The 19,377-nt window shown below is 42.9% G+C and overlaps 1 protein-coding gene and 1 non-coding gene across 2 annotated transcripts; both read left to right on the top strand.

Annotated features, from left to right (window-relative positions):
* The first annotated feature begins 204 nt into the window (after positions 1 to 204).
* LOC126538323 (U1 spliceosomal RNA) lies at positions 205 to 367 on the top strand. Its single transcript, XR_007600960.2, has one exon. It is a non-coding gene; the product is annotated as a U1 spliceosomal RNA (small nuclear RNA).
* A 10,247-nt stretch (positions 368 to 10,614) lies between these two features.
* LOC129386596 (uncharacterized) lies at positions 10,615 to 18,566 on the top strand. The gene is made up of 4 exons (XM_072287563.1): positions 10,615 to 10,735; positions 12,549 to 12,625; positions 14,391 to 14,517; positions 16,837 to 18,566. Exons 1-4 carry the CDS (start codon positions 10,659 to 10,661, stop codon positions 17,555 to 17,557), a joined length of 1,002 nt encoding a protein of 333 aa, XP_072143664.1. The 5' UTR covers positions 10,615 to 10,658; the 3' UTR covers positions 17,558 to 18,566.
* The last annotated feature ends 811 nt before the right edge of the window (positions 18,567 to 19,377 follow it).

Genomic DNA, 19,377 nt, shown 5'->3' with positions numbered 1-19,377 from the left:
CATAAGTTCTCATTTGCAGATCAGTCTGCAGAGCATTGCTCTATTTTAAAGATTTGTCAGCACGGTGATCTTCTGTCAGGAATATCAGCTTAAATACCGTTTGCGACTTTGCCGCCTTCCAAGATTAACTTTAAGTTGACTTTTCTATCTGTGCCATAAGCCATCGTTTCAGACATGGCGCTTTTTTTCAACGCTAGCCTTGGCATACTTGCCTGGTGCGGGGTCGGTGGTGATTACTGAGGCCGCGGCCCCGTGCGGAGGCCTCTCCATTGCACTGCAGCTGGCTGAAGCCCGCCACTTCCCCAAGTCGGGGTAGCTGTAGCATGCAATATTTGGTAGTGGGGCTAGGCGTGCGTGCCCGCCCCTATTAAGAAAATCAAAAGCAAGACATGGGGCGTGATCGGAGATCTGTGTTCGATATGAGCTCTGTTCGCATATGCAGCTTTTCTGCAACACATGGGGCGTGATCGGAGATCTTTGTTCGATATGCGTTCTGTTCGCATATCCAGCTTTTCTGGACACGAACCAAGTAGGCACATGGGGGACATGTTCTGGAAGACAATCCACACTAGCCAAGTGCAGTGATCACGCTGTGGCAAGCAAGAATATTGCTCCCAGAGCGGTTGAAAATTCAGCAATGAAAGTCTATGGAAACGAGGAAAATTTGTACTGAATTTTCAATACAAAAACAGCAGTTGTGATAAAACCAAAACGTCAATCGTAATAGTCACTGCAGAGTGTGTAGTCTGGAGACTCAGCTATCGATTGATGCCTATCTCGACTCTCTACACATGGCGTAACAATGTTCCCAAAAGCGATTTTCAAACAAAGCTGTGAAAATTCACGTGGTGTCTTTACAAACCTAAGCGTAGTACTGCGGAAACGTTAGAAGCCTCGACCGAGACGTTTAATTGCTCGCGCGTATCGATCCGTGTCGTGCTGGCAGCGATTCGATGCCATGCTGCGTGAAATCTCTTCTTTAACGCCTTGTAAGACTGAGTTCGACAGTCTCCCACCAGATGGCTGCAACAGAAAACTCAAGATTTGGTGTCAGTTTGGGTTCTTCAGGAGGGCTCTTCAGATATATTGTTTTCTATTTTTACTTCCTAAAGCGCAGGAATGACTAGTTTTTTGCTCAGTCACCGCTTTTGTTATGAAATTTTATTTCTCGGACAACATAACAAGTATGCGCAAGTCGTTGCATTAAGTAAAAAAAAAATTCTATAGCGCCTTGTAGCATGACCACCCTCAGGAATTCTGGATATTGCACATTCACCATCCTGTGGCACTTAACGGCAACGCACATGCGTACCTGAAGCGCAATATTTTAAACAATTTTATTTCTACGTATTAGCCCAGTATCAAAAATGTTTCGACTGTCTGTGCCAAGAGGACAGTCCGTAGTAGCATATGCATTTATGGCACTTAGTCGGAACACTGGCGGTGCGTTAAAGCAGCGTTTTTGCCAGGGATGGGCAGTTATACCACACGACAGGAGCAAATGGTTTTGCACCCTCTCAGCAGAGGGCACATTGACTCGAAAAAGCGCGAAATGTAAACCGTAAACCGATTTATTACAGCTGGGGTTTCGAATGGTAATTGCAAAGCGAGTGTCATTCACTCTGTTTGCAGGAGATGTTTTTGTGAAGCAACAGGAAAGCAAAGGGAGTGTAGGTGGGTGTGCACCCTTGAGCGTGGGTGCTTGCATACTGGTATCTGCGTGATCGTGCGTGTTTGTGTCTCACTGTTTCACTACGCGTGCGCACGAGTGCGTGTATGCGTCTGCGAGCATTCGCGTGTTTTTGTGTGCGTGCAGTTCCGTGTGCATGCGTGTGTACATTTTTGTGCGTGTGTGCATGCGTGGGCGCGTGTAAATGTGAATTCGGCCGAAGATATGTCGCATCTATGTGAGCGTGCGTTTGTGTGAGTGTGTGCGAACGTGCGTGCGTGCGCGTGTGTGTGCGTGTGAGTGAGTGAGTGAGTGAGTGAGTGAGTGAGTGAGTGAGTGAGTGAGTGAGTGAGTGAGTGAGTGAGTGAGTGAGTGAGTGAGTGAGTGAGTGAGTGAGTGAGTGAGTGAGTGAGTGAGTGAGTGAGTGAGCTAGCGAGCATTTCCCCGCTTACACCTACTCTTGCGGATGAATGGGATATAAAGTTTATTTAAACTCATATTTACATCTACGAGACAAGAACTAATGACATTGCATTTATAGCATTGTCTTTTTCTAAAAGCGAAATACACGCAGAAAAATAAAGAAAACCCAGTGCCCTTCCGCTCTGTGAAGAAGTGTGATCAGCGAAGCTGTGTATGTGATTCCTTAATGGCGAACTGCACCTCCGCCGGGGGTCGGCCCGGCATTCGACAATATGTATCTTCGCGATCAGCTCACGCATAGGAAGTTCTTGACGCCTGCGTAACTTCTACCGCGGGTCAGCCCGGCATTGCACTATCTTCGGGATTTTATTCTGCACGCGCACACGATAATGGGGAAAGTAGCCCTTAGCAGAAAGCTTTTGCTCGGGTGCTCCTATCTATATGCATTTAAAAGGAGACTTCGTTTTTCTCGGCAACCACTGCACCAAATTTGGCTAGCTTTGTTGTTCTTGTTTTTTTTTAAAATCTAGTGACTGTTGGTTTCGAATTTCTGATTTAGGTCGTCAATTGGTCATCACTTGGTCAATAAATCTGTTAATGGAAAGCTCACATTGCCTATAATTACTAACAGCCAGTATCCACATTCCACATCTACCCGTTTCGCTTCTAACAAGAGCTATTTACTACCAAAACCTTAAACTAATTATGGTAAATTTACAACAAATTTCTCAGCCACACTACTTTGGAACTCATTACCGTGTCATATTAATATACTCTCTCATCTTTACACATTCAAATCAAACCTTCGTAAATTTTTGCGCTCAATATAACAATTTGATCGTCATCATTGTATTATTAAGTGCTTTGCGTCATTAAACATTTTACAGTGTTAGCTAGTGACTAATGCGTGTTGTGATGTCTTGCGTGGTTGCATATAGCTGCTTTGTATTTACATATCCTATACTGATTTGTAATGGGAGGTCCCCTGTGTAGTCTATTGTGTATGGGACCTCCCTCTGTATTTATGTATAATCCCCACTTGTAACCTTATTATTATGCACAAAAAAAAAGAATCTCGATCTCTCGAATATTTTAATTAATATTGGCAAAACTTTACTTTTTCAGAAAACGAAACTGTGAAGTTTACAACTCTAACTGAATAAGGGAAGACCATATCACAATTCTCTGAATTGTATCTTATAGTACACCTAAAGCAGAAAAAATTGGTATCTTACATATGAGTAAAAAAATTTTGTAATATTGAAATACAGCTTTTGCAGAACCCTTGTAAACAATATAACAAATTCACGTAAGATATAGGTTGATATATCGAATTTGTCTGTTTTAAATTATTTCTTAGATACCATTTACAGAACCGTGATATCTGTTCTTGATGCAGAGCTAATATTTATGTAAACTCCGTGCTTCTATTCTTTCGTACAATTGAATCCCAAAATTCTTTTAAGAAAATTGAGGCTCTAAATAGAAATTCTGCTTGTAACAGTCACTAGAATTTGTCTTTTTCTCTGAAATCCAACAAATTCCATCAAGATCGGTCCAGTGGTTATCTCAGAAAAGCGTTTCTGCGTTTTGCATCTATTTCAATATGCCGTGTCAGAGTTGGGCTCGAGCTAAAGCTTCCTCTTAACGGCTTCGCTGTAAAAATGAAAAAAAAAACGCCTCAGCCGTCAAATTTGCCGCCCCAGATTTCGTCATGATGGCACTGTCACCATCGGCATGGCTCCGTGTGCTGCTACCAAACTGTTCATTTCGTTACCTTCCTTCGCTTGGCGGCAGCGCATTGTCTTGAGCAGCGACGCAATAAGTCTGCCTTCTTATTGCGTCATGCATTGCTTCTGCGACCACGCAAGCTTTCGGTGGCACCCTTTCGCTGCTATATTGACACTAAAACTCTTAACTGTTTGCCTTCGAAAAAACAGCGTGAATAAAGGTCGAAAGCAGACTGGCCATTAGGAACATGCTTACGGGGTCATACTATTTATGACAGCCTCACAAAAGGCTAGGTGCGGTCAGGTTGATTTTCCAGGTTTGCAAGGATTGATTGACGGGCCAGTTGGTTCATGACCACAGAAAGAACAGCGCTTCAACTTGATAGCGCAGCGTGTGTGCGGTTCCTCCTTTGTGTCCCGCCTTGAAGCGCTCTTCTTTCGGTGACTTTACAAGCAGTAGTTTTCAGCGTCAGTTATGCTTTCCAAGAGCGTTTACTTAGAATATTTTTGCTCGTATAGCTCTTACAGAAGCAAATTTCTTCACTCGGCTGGATAATCTCGAGGAAGGGCTCCAAACTGCTCATTTTTATTAGCCACCTAAGATCAATTACTGAAAATTTATTTAACGTAGCTTTGTTAATTACGCACATAACTTCTCAACTTACTCCGCCTCCAGAGGTTACCAATCTGAACACTCTAATGATGAAATGAAGTCACCAATAGTGGTATTGGTTTAATCGTTTTCTTTGGTGCAGCTCAAAGTAGCCGGAATATTGATGGTGCTGTAGGCTTCTTATATAGCAAGAGGAAAGCTTGGACAGGTTAACTTGGCGCAACTCAACTTCATGAGCTTAAGCACATGTACCGAGCCGTAAACTTCTGCGTTCATAACCAATTCTCATACATTATAGAAGAAGCACCTTAGCGCTACAGTACATCACACAAGGTGTGCGACAACATTGTGCGCGCTCCCGATTAGATTTCTGAGCATTGGTGGCCTCAGGCTCGGTTTCTTTTACAGATCAGGAATAAAAGCAGCTGCCTGGGGGAAAGCATTGAATACATTTCGAGTACTTTCTAACATATGAATCAACGCAGATATGTACATTAGAACGAAAAGAACTGAAATATTAAGATGGTGGTTCTGCTGCATATTGTTGTGCTGTCTAATGTTAAGATCTAAAGAAAGAATACTGTGATGTTGTGACAATTATAGCTGACATGAAATATGAGCTCCGACATAGTACACGTCGTAGAACTGGCCCCTGGACTAGAGGGCTACGTTGAACCAAGAAGTGCTGGTTTGCTAAATACCAGTGATTGTATAGTGTTTATATGCTGAATTTTCGGTATGTCAGTGCCGCTGTGCAGTCTCGGGGTCACTTTTTACCACGAGCACTATGTTTTAGCTAATATTTGAAGCAAATGTACACTATTCTTTTTTAGCGTCTAACCACTGTTCCAAAGTTATCGGTTAGCTGAAGGCGTGCGTGCATGTGTTGATATGCAGTATGTTGTCACAGATTCAATAGTGAACGGACGTTATCAGATTGCGTGCGTGAAGCGAATACTGGAGCACATTCTCCATCATGCAGGGGCTACCGAGTTTGGCTGCAATGTACGAGCATTCCAATCTGATCAAGGGATGCGGTGATTCTTAGATAAGATTCAGAGGAAGCACTACTTTGCGCGCAGCCATCGTTGTACTTTGAGTGTTATTTTCTTTTTATAACGAGTTATACTCGTGACTCACTCTTTCGCAACTTCCCTTTTCTTCACATGACTACAACTTGACAGTATGACAACTTGACAACGTGCAACATCTTCATTGAGTGAATACATGGAAATGGACTAGCAATTTTGTTGGCGTGTGCGTTTACACATTAGCCGCAACAATTTATTTTTTATAACTAAGTTTTTAATTTAGGAGTCTGTAAAAGACATCAACCTTATATTAACAGAATGACTTAATGATAGAGAAAATTTAAATGCTTATTAGTAGGCTTTCACCTCATGGTAAGGAATTTGAATAAAGCTCTCCTTATGATCGTTTAAAGCATATCCGCTTTACAACGTTTCATCTGAGTTCCCCCTTTGCAAGCTATACCGACGTGAAGGTGGTGCGTATCGAGAACCCTTGACTATGTGCAACCATCAAACAAAGGGTGATTCCGAATCTATAATTTCAGGAAGGCGTGTTACCCTCCTGCCTATCACACCCGTTCACAAACACGAACAAGGCGAAAGCGCTGTATGTAGGGCGTTGTTAGTCTAAATCCACGAGCTAGCGTAACTCACCTCGCCTATATGTATTCATCGACATATCACGATTGATGTATTAAATCGACGCATCACGAATGCGAAAAGAGCTGCCCGCGATCAGTCCAGCTATAGAAGCAATAAAACGACGGACGCCGACCAAAAGTACTTCTCAATACTTCTTTTGGTCGATGTCCGTCGTTTTATTTGTTCATGCTTCATCCCGACCAGATGGGCTTCCGTCGAACCTCAACTTCAGTCCAGCTGTAGGTTTCTTGCATTCCCTATTTCGTCCTAGCGGCTAAGAGTAGCTCACGGAGCAGAGCGCTAAATGTGGAAGTGGCATAAAGGGTGCTCTATACTGTCTGGTCACCCACCGAAAATTGCACGCCGCGCTGCTTGCCATTCCTAGAAAATTTTATATGCGACGCCCTGCCATTTGCAACACAGCAACATTGTTTTGCTATGGGAGAGACCAGGTGAAAGACAAGGCGATTATGGAGATGAAGACACGCTATCTGCAGCAGCAATTTAGGAATAAATAAATTAAATAATTAATAAATTAATTAATTTAAGCCTTCATTTATTAAGAATAAGGGGGAGCAAACATCGGTGGAAGCACGTCTCAGCACATTGGGAAAGGAGCGGGGGACAAAGAGAGGAAAAGCTGGAGTCCGGGTGGGAGGCGAAGCCGCAGGTAAGGTCGAGAGAATATAAGCGAGAGTTGGTGAAACCGGTTGAATTCTAGTGTACGCGTGTGATGTGGCGAGTAAATAATTGAAGTCGCCGCCCAGCATCCGTTCTTTGCGGTAGTGTAAGCACCCGCCGTTGTCGGTAATAAACGTTTACTGAAAACCAATCTTGGCAATTACTTATTCACCGGCCATACCTCGCCACGTATTCCTTAGTGGCAGGGTCTGTGGATTACAACTGCTCTCTCGCGACAAGTTACGATCACAACTTGACGCTTGCGGTTGCCATACTCGTGACTCTTGCTATTGCAGGAATACTATAAACATGGTTTTACTGCACAAGTTAGAGACCAGACATTTTAGAACAGCGTTTCTCGCCTTACATACGCTCAACGCAAGCAACATGGCAGCATGTTACGGTGGGCGCCTTTTCAAGACAGAGACGCGAACGCAAACATAAGAACACGTTAGAAGACAGCGTGCCGTCTTGGCCTCGCGCCAAACACATCCAAGCCAACAATACATTAGCAACCATGCAGTCGTTTTTACCGACTTTCGGTTTTCATGAATCTTTTCCAGAAACATTTGCTAACTAATTGAATTAAAGAAAAGATAAATCAGTGAAACTGAAAGTTGATGAAAACAACGACTTGCCTCAGGTGGGGAAGGATACCACTTTTTTGCAATGCGCGTGCGATGCTCTATAACATACGAGAATTTTCGCTCACGGGGACGCCGGCACAGGACGCCGACACCGGATCTTCTGTCATGCGTACGAGGCCCTGAACACTGTGGTGTTAAAATTTATCCTTCCACAAACGAAACACAATACACATAAAGGACTGGTAACCTGGGGAATGAGCATTGCAGAAAGACGCGAAAGAAACGAAACAATGCACGGTGCATACTTCGTCGATACCCAAGCAAGTAAAATATCATCGAGTCAGAAAGGTAATGCGTAGAGTAGCCAACACAGTGGCACGCTGAAGAGCAAGCTGGGGAAAGTCTCGAACGCGAAGGTTTAACGCATCATATATTTTTGTTAATTCGGGCAGTTAATCGTACTGGTAACATTGGGCGCGGTGCGTTTTGCCTTGGCAACCAATAATTTTTTCACCTAGGTTTTTATAAACTGTGTTTAACACGCTTAGCAAGCTTCAACATAGTGGCAAACATGTAGAAGCGCGGTTATCAATCATTTTTCCAGTAAGATATTGCATAAATAAAGGTGTTTGCTGGACAGTGTCACGCAGCGATAAATGTGTTGCGTAACTTGAGTTAAAAGTTTACTTACGAGTTTTACGTAATTACGTGAACAATGTCCAGCTTTTCTTGCACTTGATATCAATGTTTATTTACAGATTTACTTAGAAAGCATTGAATAATATAAACACGGAATTAAATTCCCTTCTGTTTAGAATTTGGAGCACGTATTCATCTATGAATGCTACACACTGTATATCCTTTCCGGAAGGCATTAAAAAGCAAAAAATACAAGCGCTATCAGGTAGTAGCAAGAAATAAATTATTTGAGGCAAAGCGCAAAAAGTCACGTACGACAATAGAAGTGAACAAATACACAATGTTTCCCTTCTCTTTTCCTACGTGCCTTATTGCACTTTGCCTGAAGTGATGCAGTACCAACTAGGCCACCTGTCTGTTTTCTCGAAGAAATCAATTGCTGGAATGCGCTTGTATCACCTAATGAGCATCTGTGGGCTTTCTATGTGACGTTAGTGCATTGCGCATGGCGACTACTACCCTTCTGAGAGACAGCTTTTGCTCTCGCACTGCAATCACCCTGTTGGCCAGACTTTTCCCTCTTGCTTACGCAGTAAAAACGGACATAATTTATTTCATAAACTTAGGGTTGTCTCAGCCCCTAGCATGTTAAAATCGCTTTGTGATGCTCAGTACAATGTATCTTCAACTCGCACAGCTAGAGCAAATAAAGATAGCACACTGAGGCCTGCATGATGTATAAGAAGCTCTGAAGCTGTCGACTTCTTAACTTTCCTCTATTCGTTCTCAATATTCATTCGTGTTCGCAGCGGCGGAAACTTTTGTACCGCCAATATTTTCGTCAAGCAATGGAAGCACCAGTAAATGGCAACTGTCCCCCTTGGCGATGAGCAAAACGTGAACAAGGTGAATGCAGGAGCCAACGTTTCGACAAGTGGACTTGTCTTCTTCAAGGCGACATATGCTTTCCTCGCCACAGTATATATAGGTGGGGACCCTCGAAAGGGGAGAGGGCGCGAGGCGGGAGGACGCGGAAACGAGGGAAAATGTGTTAGCGTGTCGAATCGAGAGTAAAGAAACACTGTGTACAAGGTCAAAGCCAGCCCCCCCCCCCCCCAACCCGGTCTGTCAACACACGCGTGTTAGCCGGCGTGTCAAGGGCGTCTGACACGACGGCTGACAAAAAAAAAGTGAAAGGAAAGGGGAGGAAAAAAAGGGGGGGATACGCCAAGAAATCAAACTAAGAGTTGTTGCCTATAGCTTGAAGTTGAGCATAGCGAATAGATTCTAAAGCTCCCTTTGAAACGTTTATGCCTATTGGCTGCAATGTCTTGAACTTATGGTTAAGGTATGATTCTCTGTATTTTCTTTCTCGTTCAGAACGGAAATTTGAGTCTAAGTTGTAGGGTTTAAGTTCATCAAAGTTATGACCTGTCCCCCTTGTAATTCATACGATGGCGAAAACAGGAGCGTAAATCCACTCACGGCGAGCGCAAAGGGAAAACTGACTCGAATGCTGACTCGGCTTGTTTCTGCCCGCGGCCCCTTATTTGCTGCGGCTCCAAACTCGCAACTGTTATAAAGGTTTCGAATTTGGTTCATTTTCATCCTTATTTGATTACAGCTTGTAAAACACAAATATATGAGGTGCGGAGTGAGCAGCAGCGTATTTTGTTTAACGACAGGACCACTCATCGTGCTGGGCGTGAAACGCAATATACGACTCTGGAGCAAACACACAAAACTGTGCCCAATTTGTGGCGTCCGACTGAGATACGACTATGCACGGGCATGAGCGTTCGCTACCGAAGAACCGCGGAAAGTCCGAAGCAGCTGCATTTATGTATTGCTAGGGGTTAGCGCAAACAGCACGCTAATTGGAGGGAAACAGAACAAAGCGAGCGCCACTCGTCCGGGGATAAAAACTACCTGCTTCATTTCGACTGCGCCAAAGAATGCCACAGAAGTCTGCAGAATCGTAGCCTCTGGTAAACAAAACATTTACGGGGTTTTACGTGCCAAGACCACTTTCTGATTATCCGGCACGCCCTAGTAGAGAACGTGCGCCTAAATCAAAGTACACGGGTGTTTTCGCATCTCGCACCCATCTAAAGGCGGCCGCCATGGCCGGGATTCGATGCCGCGACCTCGTAATCAGCATCCCAACACTATAGATCTGGTAATTATACGGCAGTTAGGGCTACCTTAGTTTGTATACCTTTTTTTCAACATTCTTTTCCAGCAAAATTTGCACTTCACTTTGAGAGGAGCATGAACGTAAAGTAGCGATATCATCTGATAAGTGAACTTTTTTTTCATAGTAAATGAGGTTTAGTTCCATGATTTGGCGGATAGATAGCATGGTTAATCGGGGCGTCTCTGCTGGTGTTAAAAAATTTGTACATTTGCGTCAAGCTACAGGCGAACTCAAACGTCTCGTTTTTTTTCAGAGAAGCGGTATCATTTTAACCCAAACACCGAAGTGACAAAAGTTTTATTAGTTTCCGTTCTTTTTTTGGCATTGAGCGCGCATGCGCGGTGATTCAACAACGCACAGTCGACAATACACGCCAGTTATACGGCATCGAAACATCAGGCATGGCTGAAGAAAGCAGCAACGAATACACGCCTCTCGACTTAAGCATGAAGGCCGAAGCAACACCAAGTACGAGCCGTGATGGTACGCAGGGCGCTTGCTCTCCTTTGGGCGCCTACACAACGTGAGCTTTACCATTCTCACTTTTTTCATTGAATACTGTTACCCTTAGACATGACCCATGCAATAGGCTTTAACATCTGTAAATTTGTACCCACCTAAAACGGGTCTTTCTGACAGCGACCTTGAGCTTTAGAATCGGAAGAAATCGGAGTATTGCCATGTTCAGCGCATAGTCGGCTGTTTAGTGCTCAGGATAAGATTTTTCAGAACATGAAGCGAACGTATACTTACAGACAAAAAAGATTTTTCATTGATATATGATTCTTGCACTGCACACACGCAATGGGGTGCTGTAGCTCGAATTCCCGGGAACAATTCCGATGGCACCACCGTATTTCGATGAAGGCGCACTGTAAAAAGGCTCTTGATAACTTACATTTAGGTGCTCGTTACAGAAGCTTCATAGTCATAATGTATGCGCAGTCCCCCTAAATTTGCCATGCTTTTTATCAGGCCATATCTCGTGCACGAAAAACCTCGGAATTTGTTTTAACCGCAGTGAACAATTGGTGCGCCGTGCAATAAGTGTTTTCCAGACAACTCGTCAAAGTGCACAACAATGCTGTCATTTGACAATTAACAAAAAATGTGACCAAGTGGGTACTGCCCGCTTAAAGCTTTACTTTATTCAAAAGTAAGCCCCGTGCATGAAAAGCCAAAACTTGGTTTAAAACGATTGTTCTTCCGTTTGCATGTGTTGCTTAAGGGCATTAAATAGGCATTAGAGGAAACCACACTTTTGCCGCTTGGAGTTGTGTGGCTAAAGAAGGTATTTGTTTCTGTTTGCAATGATTTTGAGAACTTAACTTTAGATTACTTAGTTCTAAATTGATTTTTTTTTTAAATAGGAAACTGGGGTGAGTTAATACCACCGTGATAAAGAAGTGGGAAGTCATGTTATTCCGCGGTACCATTTACGAACGAATGCAGTTGCACGCCGCTTTTCAGCTATCTCCTTAATTGCTAAACATTGCATCAGTCTTAGCATATTTTCGCTTTTAGGTTTCTAACAATAATCTTCATCCTTGAAAGAGTTGAGGCGAGTAAGATAGAAGGAAACTTAGCATCGCCTGAAAAGAAACATTTATGAACTGCATTCAAGATCATCATTATTTCATTCGAACTCGTGATTTTGTTCATAAGTATTCAAATTATTACTTGGCTAAGAGGCAGAAATTCGCGTGTATTATTCAGAGAAAGTCATATGAGCCCATAATTTCACATATTACCTGAAATTTCATGTATTCCTCATAGCTACCGGATCTGAGTCATGATTGTAATCGGTGTGATAACAGCACATTCACCACGGCGTTGCCGAATCACATCAGGCAGGTGCAAATTATAATTATTCTAATACAGCGCATGTTTGCATCATAATTGCAGAAAGCATCTGCACAGTCTCATTGTAATACTTCAGCCTCTTTTATTGATGCAAAAACATGTTCCATAAAAGATTATATTCCGAAATTGCGGTTAGGATTCTGTCACTGTAGCAAATGGAGCAAGAATTTTACATAGAAAAATACACAGGACACGTTGTAAGTACTATAACAGTAAAACTGACAGTATTGGTGCACGTCAATGCGCCGTTTTGTCTGTGGTAGATGAGTGCTCTGCACCATGTATTGCCCCAAGTGTGCCGTTCGCCCTATATCCGCGAGCATAGTCGGTATTTAATGAGAACGAACCATTGCGAGTAGCGCGTTTAGAAAACACGACTTTGCTTTCTCCGAAATTTGCTTTATTAAAACCTAATTTCGCTTTTTCTTTTGTCACAGCTAGTAAATGTGTGACCAATACTTTATTATTTGTAGGATTTCTGCTAACATCTTGCGTTACCAGAGGAGCATGCAGCACATGCCGATGACCGGCGAGACTTCCAACGTGGACGGTACGTAGGCAATTGTCACTCGCTTTTACCACAAACATGGCAGATAGCCCCTACGGTTACCGTTGTAGCGATACATTTATTGCGTGTAAAGATGCACTTTACCAGCTCGGTCAAGACGGTTTCCACATGAGCCGCTCATAACTGTCCTTACTAAGAAATTTCTTCTTATCTTAGTATATGCAAATTCATACGTAACCTATGGAGTAGATGTTTTTGAATGAATTTGTTCTTGAATCAGTGGGCTGGTAAACAACGCTCGCAGATAAGGGCAGGAGCCGAGACTGCAATTTCATGCAGTGATAAATTCACTCGTAAATAGAATCATCGCTTCACCATTGATTTACAATTTTATTTGCCAAGCAGAATCTCAGTGGGTTTGACCTGCTAAGAACGTGGTAATGTCTCCCTTAAATCGATCAAGCTGGTTGATAAAGCAAGTGCTTTGGTGCCCTATACCTTATAAGGTTGAGAAGGTCAGAGAATAAAAGATGGGTTCCTTAAATTACGCCAATGCAGTCACATTGTAGTTCAATCGAAGTCAAAGATGAAACTCAAATATTTAGTTGCGGTGGTTCGGAATCCGCGTTTAATGCTTTCCGTGGTATACGAAGGCGTAGAAAGTAAAGCATGTGTGTGTAACAATGGTATAAACATTGTGAACCAAATCACACCTCTTCATATTCTAAATAAAGGTGTATTTAACAATATGGCGCGTCCCTGCAGTTTCAATGCTGTTTGAACTAGCGCCCATGAACCTCCTGAGGAGGGTTGTGCCGTAATTTCCGCTATTTTATGTCTCTCGAGTTTTCCTTTCTTCAATTTCACGCGATTTCTGAGCAGTTATAGGGAAGATGTGCACCGAGCTACAATCCTTCCAGCGCAATCCATACAATACACACTTTTATCGCGCTTTGACGCTTTCTTTTGCGTAGTTCAGTGGCATTGCCCCGAGAATTAACACTTTCGCATTTCTTTGCAAGGTCACCTAGTGTCTGCAATACGACTTTCAGATATGCGCATTGAGGATACCTTTTGATAGTTGTCCTATAATCTGTTGATGACGTACACAGGAACATTGGCGGGGGCAGTCGTTTTAGCTTTCGTACTCAGCTGCTAAACATGAAGTGCTTACAGCCGGTGTTTAGGAACTTCAGTTATCGCAGTCACCAAGCCGGTTTCGTATAAGCAGTTTCTCAAAGGCGAGTGTGTCATTGGTTGACGCACCTAGCTATCATAGAAGCTCAATAAATTAAGGCCATGCGTAAAACAAAAATTTAAAAGCCCTCCCTAGAAACGCACCTTCTCAATTTCTCTTTGTCGTTGTCTGCGTTGGGCTATGTCTGCTGCTCGTAATAGATGAATAATAAGCTAGAACTTCGTGAGGCATCTAGTGTGCTTATTATTGAATAACACAGCAAATATACTGGATCAAGGGTTTCATGCACAAGAGACCGACATGTCGTTTTTCCCTCCGAGCACTGTCGTGTTCTGCCCGCGGTTTGAGATAAAACGTGAAACTCTTCAGAAGACTCCAACAACAGTGCATAATCTTGATCGTGCTCAGATTCCTCATCGCCATGATGTTCTTTCATGCATTCAAGGCATAGTTGCAGAAAGAAAAAGCAGCGCGTACGGAAACAAAGCGGTAAAGCTTCCCTACCACTAAAAGTTTGCCTTGCACCATAAGCATTAAATATCCATTGCCCATGAATTGCTCCTCTACTACGGTGCATAAACACCTCTGCTATACCTTCATGCCATACAGGGGTCACTGACAATGGCAGCACAAGATACCAGCACCTAGGGTCCACCAGCATTATTTATAACACAAGGCCCAGCACAAGCCGCGCTAGCATGGAGGAAGCATCAGTCAATACTGAAGATGGCGTCACGTAAGTTAACATTTAGAAAAGTTTCATTAAAAGGCAAATCAGAGGCGGCATGGGTGGCTACCCGTGTAAAAATCACGCATCTACTCAGTAATTCCTCCTTGGGAGGGCCAGCTCTGAAGGCTCATACGGGTACTGCATCAGCAGTTTTGAGCATTCGACCGGTGCGGCTAGCCTTGACAAACTTCATGGTTCCCACAGCCAACCAGACACCACACGGCACTGTGCACACCCCATGCCACAACCACGAATTTACACAAGATCGCCCGATTTGCCATCCTGTTAACACGCCGCAATGTACGGTACACTTGCAAGTTTGTAACCTGCTTACTCACTCCTCATTATGGAATATGTAAAGATTGTGAAGGAAATGTGCTCATCGGAGTCATGTCTCATAAAATGAAACAGGGTATTTCTGTTTTCCTGTTAAATTCTTGTAGGAATTACGCTGACATTGACGCATTTGTGCGAGGTATGCAAATTCCGATGACTTAAACGACAAATATCAGCTGCTTTTCAGACAATATGGTGTCGGCGTAACAGAAGAAGCTTTAGTTGAGGATCTACTACCTAAATACTATGGGAAAGAGAAATGAATGTGCATGACAACACACTGCATGACTATTGAAGTTTGTGCGTTTAAAGAAACGTGGTAATATCGTAATGAAGCAGTTGCATTTTAGATTCGTCAAATTCTTAAGAAAACATTGATAACCTCAAGTAACAAAATTACATCTTTATAACTCAATGAAAACGCCGCCCCGATTGAGATAACTGCAACAAATAACACATTTAAAGCACTCAGAATTTATATATTACACAGCGCTCTGAAATTTTCTTTTATGGGTGGATCATATGCCAGTATTCAGACGCCTTTTATCGATTTTATAGAAGTCGGAAACGAATATAAACAAAGTTGTTCGTTTAGGATGCCCCAAGAGATGCAGCAAATAGTACAGCGATATATATTGTTTTCATATACTTAACATTGTAAATTGTATATTTCTATTCTTTTTAAACTTCGTGATTTCATAATTTTCACACTTGCAAGCCTGAATAATAGTTATGATGGATATTTTGCCGGGATTTACCTGGCTCTATCAAACAAAATTAGACTGTTTGATAGCCCGAATTTATTCATTAAATAAGCTAGTCTTGATGCCGGCCAAGCTGGCATGATTAGAAACGATGTACAAGGTACATCGTTTCTAATCGGGAAATCTTGTGTGGTACATGTACACCACATGACTCGAACCAAACGATAACATTGCACGAGTCATGTATAGAACCACTGCAAGAATAAATAAAAGTATGTAAGTAAACTGCTGATTACCGCAATAACAGTGACCAATGTTCCCCTATTGCTTAGAGTAGACGTTTCAAACGACGAACATGCTGTACAAAAGACATACACCGTACGCGCTGTCTCTGCTCTACTGCCCGTTGTATTTTTCTGCACTAAGCGGCTGAAAACATGTCGTACCAGCAATGCCCTAATTCAATGCTTGCAGGGTTCATTACCTTACCGAGAAAAACAAAAGAAAATACAAATATCTTCGGCAGCATATTTCATCCGCTGCACATAAAAACACTGAATTATTTTGCGTATCTGTGCTTGCTACGTTTGGGGGGAAATGATTGTGTGTATCGTTTGCACTATGCCTTCGGGAGGAACAGTGTGTAGTTCGAATGCGAGTTAACTATTTATTGACTTCTTACAAACACTACAAAAAGCTTGAACCCGGAAGTTTTTCATTGTATTAGGTGTGAAGGCCTTGAGGTAATGCCTATGATATCCGACGGGGAGTCATTCCACCTACACATGTCAGAAATAAAGGGAATAGTTCGCCTTCGCCCCATTTTTATTTCTTAAAGCGAGAGCCTCAAGTGGCTAATGGCAATGGCTTATACCCGCAAACAATCGGCTCTAGTGCAGTAAGGGCAAAATATATTCAGGTTTAGATCGGCTAAGTTCTTTATGTAACCACCCCTACCAGGCATTTCTCTGTTCGAGTAGCAAAAAGTACCAAACCACGCTTTACCTAATACATTATGTATAGGCTATATGAAACGGGTAAGGGTCTTTCGCACTTTCAAGTATAGCCACGCAGGCCATCAAAGACAGCAATGTTCAATTTACTTTAAACTAGAGCCCCAATCGAGCGCCAAGGTGCAATGCTTTAACTTGACGCTAAGGTTCAGACAGTCGACTTAACTTTCCCGCACGATTAAGTTTGTCAAACTCTCAATTGGCAAGATTTGTTTTTCTCCTCTCGCAACAAGAGTCAGCCGTTATGAGCTCCTTTGTCCGTGTATTTGCAGGAACGCTCCTGGAACCGGAGGAAAGGAACAGCGAGAGTTATGCGGTGTCTGTGGCAATGTTTCGCGAAGACACGGCCACGCCAAGGAAGCCACGGATGACACAGCCCACATTTGCAAAGCATGTGGTATATCGTATGTGAAGGAGTCTAAGCTTGTACAACATTGCCGCAACCGCACTGGCCAAAAACACAAATGTGAAACATGTGGTGAACTGTTGCACCGGGCTGATCACCTAGCTGAAGATTACCGCACGCACACAGACGAGAGACCCTACAAATGCAACATCTGTGATAAATCGTTCCGGCGATCTAATCATCTAGATAAGCATAAGCGCACGCATACAGACGAGAGAGCCTACAAATGCCAAATATGTGATAAGTCGTTCCGGCAGTCTCATCATCTAGATATCCATAAGCGCACGCATACAAACGAGAGACCCTACAAATGCCAGCTATGTGATAAATCATTCCGGCAGTCTAGTCATCTAAATAACCGTAAACGCACGCATACAGACGAGAGACCCTACAAATGCGAAATATGTGATAAATCGTTCCGGCGGTCTACTCATCTAGATAACCATAAGCGGCACCACACACGTGAGAAACCCTACATTTGCAAAACATGCGGTAAATCATATACGCGGGTGGCGTATCTCCGTAAACATCAGTATGCTCACGCAGAGGAGAAACGAGTAACGTCGGGTATGCCGAAAATGTGCTAATTCATTAACAAAATGTAATCTCAAGAGACATGTAGACTCGAATTGTGGTAACGGCGCTTTCGTTTGCGAAATCTATGATCGATCATTTCAGACCAATTCAAATCTCCATCGTCACCGCTGAACAAAGCACGGGGATAAAACGCCGCATGAGTGTACGCAGTGCGGATGTCGTTTTGCAGACAAAGAAACACATGATAGGCATGTGTGCCAGAAAGAATCCAAGAGGTGAACGTTGCCCTCTCGTTTACCGAAATTTCTCGACAAGGCCTCGACGCCTGAAGTATTTGGGGTACTTCAATATCGAAAAATAGTGCAGGTCCTGGCCAGCGCTCATTGTTCGACGAACTATGTTGTTGGGGAACATTGCTTTATCAAACTGTCTTCGAGAGAAACCCTAATGGGCTGCAAGATTGCGTTTTGTGTAACTAGAGTGCTGAAATGTCCACAAAAGATCATTGGCCGCCATTTGATGAGACAAACTTCTTGTGGAGTTCTTATGACAGTGTACCAGCAAATAATCTTTAATGAGCGATACTCGTAGGGCTTTCCCAGCGCAAACAGAATGAAATCTGTCATTAGGAAGCATTACAAAAAGGAGGTACTGTATTCTAGTCAACTAAAAAAGCAATTTCTGCCAATATACGAGGTCCGAAGGTCAAGTTTCCTTCGAAAGAGAGCACTTGAAGATGTTTTTACGACAATGCACAACTACATTGTATGCGTATGAAAATTATTTGCTTTAAATTCAACGCATTGACTGTTCTTTGGCACGTGTATTCATACCGCCCGTTTGCTCTATACCTCAAAATAAGCTGGTGATGGTAGTGAGACTGTATTAGATTCGAATCATTCGGAGCTACACTATATGACATGATCTCTCACTAGGCAAATTTTTATTTGTTTTATTGTGGCGGAACTTCTGAAGTTTAATGGATACTTTTTTATCCACTTGTAAAGTCGTCTGTTTTCAGTCGAACTGCTATCTAGTTGCAGAAGTAAAATTTTTTAGCCTGATGTGACCTGTGATGTGATCTGTGCAAAAATGAGAAAGGCAAGTAAGTTTGACATGACAAGTAAGTTTTCATATATGCTTACATGCTTACTTGTATATATTTTTTCCTGTGAACACGTTTCACCGGCTGACAAAGGTTAGGTTAACGCTCAGCGCATTACGTGCCTGTGCGTATCAGAACGTTCCCGATTTTCTCACTAATTATACATTTTTTCTATGCTGTAGTCGAACCTTTCGTAATAAAATTCCACGCGCAATAAGAATACAACTGTGCATTCTTCAAGGCTTGCAAGCACCAACAATTACGCTACAATCTTCATTGAATCATGCATGAATATCTGTCAATCGTTAGCCGCCAATAACTTATTGGGCGATCGACGTCTACTCTCGCAACTGTCTCTCTGCCCGAGTGTAACTCGTTTTGTGCCTTCTCGTCCCCCGAATAAAGAGTTAGTTACGTGACTGAAGGCTCTTGCTAGTGTATTGTTTACCGTCAAAACAACGTGGCATCTCCTAGAGGTAGGTGTTGTGACCGGATACACTCAGCAAACTTGATGAAAAAAGAGCGCGCTACGAAGACGAGGACGAAAGAACAACATGTACGACAGACAGGGCGCTACTTCCAACTAAACATTTAGTTGGAAGTAGCGCCCTGTCTGTCGTACATGTTGTTCTTTCGTCCTCGTCTTCGTAGCGCTCTCTTTTTCCATCAAGTATGCTCAACCAACTCGCCCACATCAAGCTTCTGACACTCAGCAAGCCAAGAAAACAAAGTGAACACTGTCATCGTTCGGCAAGCTTCCCACGG

Source organism: Dermacentor andersoni, chromosome 4, assembly GCF_023375885.2.
Source record: "Dermacentor andersoni chromosome 4, qqDerAnde1_hic_scaffold, whole genome shotgun sequence".
NCBI classification, from domain to species: domain Eukaryota; kingdom Metazoa; phylum Arthropoda; class Arachnida; order Ixodida; family Ixodidae; genus Dermacentor; species Dermacentor andersoni.
Note: the sequence above shows the minus strand (reverse complement) of the source record. Positions and strands in the feature narration are given on the sequence as shown.

Coding starts and splice junctions, on each gene's coding strand:
- LOC129386596 (XM_072287563.1), top strand. CDS start 10,659: ATGAAGGCCGAAGCAACACCAAGTACGAGCCGTGATGGTACGCAGGGC. Junction 12,626..14,390: donor CGAGACTTCCAACGTGGACG/GTACGTAGGCAA, acceptor CATGCCATACAG/GGGTCACTGACAATGGCAGC. Junction 14,518..16,836: donor AATACTGAAGATGGCGTCAC/GTAAGTTAACAT, acceptor GTGTATTTGCAG/GAACGCTCCTGGAACCGGAG.